Source organism: Bos taurus, chromosome 8 (genome assembly GCF_002263795.3).
Source record: "Bos taurus isolate L1 Dominette 01449 registration number 42190680 breed Hereford chromosome 8, ARS-UCD2.0, whole genome shotgun sequence".
NCBI lineage: Eukaryota > Metazoa > Chordata > Mammalia > Artiodactyla > Bovidae > Bos > Bos taurus.
The window spans coordinates 22,559,217-22,565,078 of NC_037335.1; the positions used below are offsets into that span (position 1 = coordinate 22,559,217).

General features: G+C 45.2%; 1 protein-coding gene across 1 annotated transcript; it reads right to left on the reverse strand.

Annotated features, from left to right (window-relative positions):
- Nucleotides 1-4,336: 4,336 nt before the first annotated feature.
- On the reverse strand, nucleotides 4,337-5,626 carry LOC101908039 (interferon tau). Its single transcript, XM_015472424.3, is given in 3 exon segments — nucleotides 4,337-4,921; nucleotides 4,924-5,337; nucleotides 5,340-5,626. Coding segments are annotated over 3 exon segments (576 nt in total). The 5' UTR covers nucleotides 5,431-5,626; the 3' UTR covers nucleotides 4,337-4,850.
- Between the last annotated feature and the right edge of the window lie 236 nt (nucleotides 5,627-5,862).

Sequence of the window (5,862 nt, forward strand, 5' to 3'; positions counted from 1 at the left end):
TGCCCCTAAGGAACAGGTTGGTCTTAGTCCTTATGAGATGCTATATGGGAGACCTTTTGTTTATGTCAATGACCTCTTCCTAGATCCAGAGGTTCAGACCCTCCAGTCTTATACCATGGCCATTGGGCAATTCCAACAGGATATACGCTTGTGGCGTATGAACCAGGACCCAAAAGATTCTAAAGAGTCACCACTATGTGCTCCAGGAACTCAAGTCCTAATTAAAGTCTGGAAAGATGGGTCCCCAAAGGCTCAACTCCAGCCCACATGGAAGGGCCCCTACCCTGTAGTACTTTCTACCCCCATAGCAGTCAAGGTACCAGGACATGACTCCTGGATTCACTACGCATGAGTCAAGCTGTGGAAGAAAACAGAAAAGGACACTCAATACACCTGTGAGCCCCTGGGAGATCTCAGATACCTATTCAGGACTACCAATGAGTGTCATTCTAATGAACACCCCCAAAATCTGGTTTATGGGGATAAGATTTCTAGGATAACTCTAAAGAGCTAACACAGCTTGACAGAGACTGTACTCCAAAACAGACAGGAGATAGATCTTCTGATCCCTGAACAAGGAGGGACTTGAGCCATCCTGGCTATGTGAATTTAGAACTGACTAATGTCCCTACTAGTCCTTGTTATTGCTATATTGATGATACTTATGATTATTCCATGTACTGTCAATTGTCTAACCTGTTTTGTCTCTGCTGAGGTCAACCAGCTACAACATGTGGTGCCAGTTCAACAAAGATATAAAACTACAGCTGACCAAGGGAAATATCACACACCCTTGGACACCGCTATAGGACTCTGAGGATTGAGACTGGCAAGAGGGGGAGTCCCAATATCCCTCGCCATCCCAGTTCAGCAGGAAGTATCCAGAAAGACCTCAACACCGCTTTTCCCAAAGAATTGGGCCTCCCATCTCTTGAGGTGGGAATGTTAGGTAGGTAGAATAGGGAACAGGAGTCCAAAATGGTGGAGCTAAAAGACAAGGAAGGTCAAAGGAAGGTCCGAGGACCAGAGTGAAGACTTCAGGTAGAACAAACAGCACTCCTGGCTAAGCCCAATTTGCATAGGGCAGGCCCAGGTGGAGGAAAAAACATATAAAAGGAGGAGCCAAAGCATGCACGCGCACGCGCGCGCTCGCTCTCTCTCTCTCTCTCTCTCTCTCTCCCTCCCTCCCTCCCCGTGCACTCCTCCACTCTCTTCTCTTCGAGTCTTTGGGTTGGTATTCCCTCACACTTCGAGGATGGATTCTCCTGCTATCTTCTAAATAAAATAGAGCTGTAACACTGATTTGCCTAAAAGCTATAACATGGTTTGTCCAAGACCCGAGAGCTGTGACGCACAGAGGGCTTTAATGTCTGTCGCTCCAATTCTTTGTTGTGACGAGACAAAGAACTGAGGAACATACACTCGTGTGACACAACCTTGGCCAGATGAGCAACCTGGAAGTGAAAAATACATCCTGACCTTTCTCTCCACGCAGCTTCCTTAGGCCAAGACATGTCCTGCCTGAAGCTGGGAATATTTTCCTCTCTAAAATACGAAAGCTAAGGAAGCAGGCTTTTTCAAGTTTTTGGTTCAGTTCTTGCAAGGGAAGATCCTCCCCTAGCTCTGAAGAAAATGCAAATAAGAATACAGACTTCTGCCTAGAAGAGCAAGAAGCCTGTTCTACAGACTTGATCAGTGTCCTAGTCCATCTGGGCCGGTAGGTGGCACGCTTCCACTGTAATTATTTTTAGTAGCCTCAAGAGGAAAAGGGATCCTGCTTTCTAGTCCATTTTGGCCAAGGCTGTTGTTACAGTATTGTAACAAGGACATTCTCTCATTCCCAAAAGTATTCATCTCAAGAAAAACAATAACCTCTTACATAAGAGTTTCTGAAAAGCCTAGAACTTTGACTCAAACTTTTAAGTGGTGGCTTTGCACTGTCAGGGCTTCCCTTGTGGCTCAGACAGTAAAGAATCTGCCTCCAATGTGGGAGACCCAGGTTTGATCCCTGGGTGGGGAAGATCCCCTGGAGAAGGAAATGACAATCCACTCCAGTATTCTGCCTGGAGAATCCCATGGACAGAGGACCATGGTGTGGCAAAGAGTCGGCACAACTAAGTGACTACGCTTTGCAATCTTAAGGAGAAATCGGTAGCCAGAACCACAAAGAAACAGGAAAGAACTGTATGAATGGCTGGTGCAGGGGAAGGACCAGTGAATCTGGAGAGCGTACTGGGAATTGCTACGTTGTGAGGAAGTACCGGCATACTTTGTTTTATCCCATTTTCCAGATAATTGCATTCTTTACACATTGAAGGCTTGTGACAACCCCGTGTCAGGCAAGTCTATCAATGCCATTTTAAATAGCCCTTGCATACTCTGTGTCTCTGTGTCCCACTGCAGTAATTCTCAGGATAGTTCAAACCTTCACCGGCAAAAAACTCTGAAGGCCCAGATGCTCATTGGTGATTTTTCACTATTAAGTATGTATGGTTAGGCCATTCAGGATGACTGTTCTCTTACTCTCTGTACATCCCCTTCCCCACCAGTACACCCTATGCACATGACTGGCTTTTCTCTGTACTTGTCCCAGGGCCCAGATTTGATCTCTTTTGTCAAAGGGGTGGTGAGGGGCGTGTGCCTCTACTGCTTTCCATGATAATTAATGAGCCCACATGATCTCAGTCCCCCAATGATCAGCAATCTCTCCCCCATCTCCCTCTCCTCCTTCCCCATTCCCTACTTCCCCACCCTCTACTCCCCACCCCTCCATTGCTCTCAGAATGAAGCCTTTCACCATGTATTAATACTTTCCACCCTCAGTGCATCACACATGGTGGGGTGTTGCTCCAGGACCTTGCTTCAGACATGTAAGTGCCTACCATCCATTAAACAATCCCTGCCTCTGTTCTTGATGGCAGATTCTTTCTTTGGTCCTGAAGCTGGGCAAAAGCCTGCAGGGTACAATCAACAATCGGTGGCAGGCAGGAAACAGCAGAAACTCCTGTGAGTGCCAAGATACAGGATCGGGAAAGGAAAGTTATTGAGGGCATACACTAGCATGTGGGGCCCAAAAGTTGCTGGGTCATCCTGAGGTGGCTGTCCACTAACCAAGGGGGCCCAAAAGTTGCTGGCTGTAATCCCAAAACTGTAGGGTATTTCTGAGGTGGCCATCCGCTACCATACGGTGCCCAAGAATTGCAGGGGGAATCTCAGAAGCAACAGGGAAATCCCTGGCTGGCTGTCCACTAGGACATGGGGCTTTGAGTGGCTGTCCTTGTTGAATGGGGGCTGCCTAAAGATCTAGAGGACAATGGCCTCTGCCAGCTCTGATACTGTATCAAAGTGAGCCTTTTGTAATTGGTTAAGCCAGCTTTCTGGAAGGAATTGGTATTTCTCTTGTGCCTTTGCCATATAAGTGATCTACCTGGCTCTCTGGAACGTTAATGGTCTCTGATCTCTAAGAGTAAGGAGAAAAAAGAGCTTTTAGGTAAACTCTATAGAAATAATTATATTTAGGTAACGTCTGTCTAAAATAGTCTCCCCAGATTTTGATGACTTGAAACTAAGTAAAGAGAAATCATTGACTTTCTGTACTGTGTGCTTGGTTGTGGCAGCCTCTTTGGGACCCATGGGCTATAGCCCTCCAGGTTCTTCTGTCCATGGGGATTCTCCAGACAAGAATACTGGAGTGGGTAGCCCAGCCCCCCTCCAGGGGATCATCCTAACCCAGGTCTCCTGCATTGCAGGCAGATTCTTTAGCAACTGAACCACCAGGGAAGCCCAAGAAAACAGGAGTGGGTAGGTAGCCTATCCCATCTTCAGGGGATCTTCCTGACCAAGGAATTGAACCGGGGTCTCCTGCTCAGCAGGTGGATTCTTTACCAGCTGAGCACCAGGGAAGCCTTGCAGGCAGCTTAGAAAGATATATAGTATTATTTGTCTTTCCAGCATCATATGTACCTAACGCTTCCCAAGTGAGAACATTCTTTCCTTTACTTCACTTTGAAGGCTTTAGTATAATTGAAATAAAATAATACTGTTTTTTATGTCCTCTTCTCTGTAAGACTGAGAGTTTCCATGCAGTAGGAACTACATTTGCTTTATTCACTTGTATTCCTTGGTGACACAGTATGTCACTTAGGTGCTCAACATATATGTATAATATGAATGGAATGAATAAAAAAATGTAATCACGCATTGTTTAATAAAATATTAAATGGAGGATTGGATTTAATTTTTGAGTAAGGAAATTCATTTTCTTTCATAAGAATTTAATAAATAGAACAAAGTACAAAATTAATAACATGAAATGGTAAACATGTTTTAGAAATTTTAATATGATATATTAATATTGATGTATAGATGAATTGGAAAAGACTCTGATGCTGGGAGGGATAGGGGGCAGGAGGAGAAGGGGACGACAGAGGATGAGATGGCTGGATGGCATCACTGACTCGATGGAAGTGAGTCTCAGTGAACTCCGGGAGTTGGTGATGGACAGGGAGGCCTGGCGTGCTGCGATTCATGGGGTTGCAAAGAGTCGGACACGACTGAGCGACTGATCTGATCTGATCTCATAGATGAATTGTAATTTTACAAATATTTTAAGTATGTTAGGTGCAAGAAGGAATAAGTAAATCAGCAACGGATAACATCAGGGCAGGCATGACTTTAGGACTCATGCCCCTACAGCTGAATACTTTTATATCTACTTGCTTATTAGTACTGACAAAGTATCGGCTAAAGTAATTCAATGAATTTGGTGGCCAAAGCAGAAATCAGTCGACTGAAATGAACACAGGTGAGTGTACGAGGGTGATGTGGCATCTTAGTCGTTGAGAGTCATCTCAAGCTGAGTTCAGATCTCCATCCATCTTTCTTAACCTTTTTTACAGGCTGCTTGATGAAGACAGGGCTCCATCATCTCCACTCTGACGATTTCCCAGGTGCAGTCACTGTATTCTTTCTCTTTCAGGTAGACATGGATTCCGTGGAAGTACCTCTTCAAGACCAGAGTGGGGCCCATTCTTCCCAGGGCAGAGTCTTCCTCTCCCGTCACCTGCCCCTGGCAGGCATCCAGGTCGTCCAGCTGCTGTTGCAGTCCAGTGCGGAGCTGCTCCAGAAGGGCAGTGTCCCAGGCAGCAAAGAAGCACTCTGTGTGGAAGAGGGTGAAGCTCTGCTGGAGCATCTCATGGAGCACAGAGATGGCCTGGGCCTCCTGGAGCTGGTCACCCTCCACCATCTGCTGGGGAAAACCGAAGCCTTTTCTGTTCTACAGACAGGAGTGAGGGGAGAGTCTGCTCATTTGGCCCAGGAGCCTGAGGTTTTGCTTGAAACGTGGTTCTGAGAGAGATCACAGCCCAGAGATCCTCCCGGGCCATAGCTGATCAGCACCAGGGTTATTAGTAGAGAGAGTGTGAAATCCATGGGGAAGATGAGGTTGCTGCTTGGCTGGCTGAGATGGCATATGGTGGAACTCTGGAGGTAGGGTGTCTAATGATAATCTTTCTAAGCAAGGCTTTTAATTAGGGAACACAGTACTCATTGTCTGAAAATTTCTGTCTCACTTCCCCTGTGTGTTTTCATTTAGATATTTTCTATCTGACCTAGAAAAAGTACTCAAGCTAAACTCTTAATTTTTATGGTAGAAAGTTAACTTTCCCAATAAACTTTGGATTTATCAATGCAAATCTATGTCAGTTAAATGAGAAACTAAAGAAAGGCTGAAATTATGTAAGTATGTAAAGACTTATAGAGGTATACATACTTATTATGTACACATGTAAGTATAATATATATAAACATTCCTTTTTTGTGTGCTGTGTCTAAACAAAATTTTTCCTTGATTCTTAAGTGCAT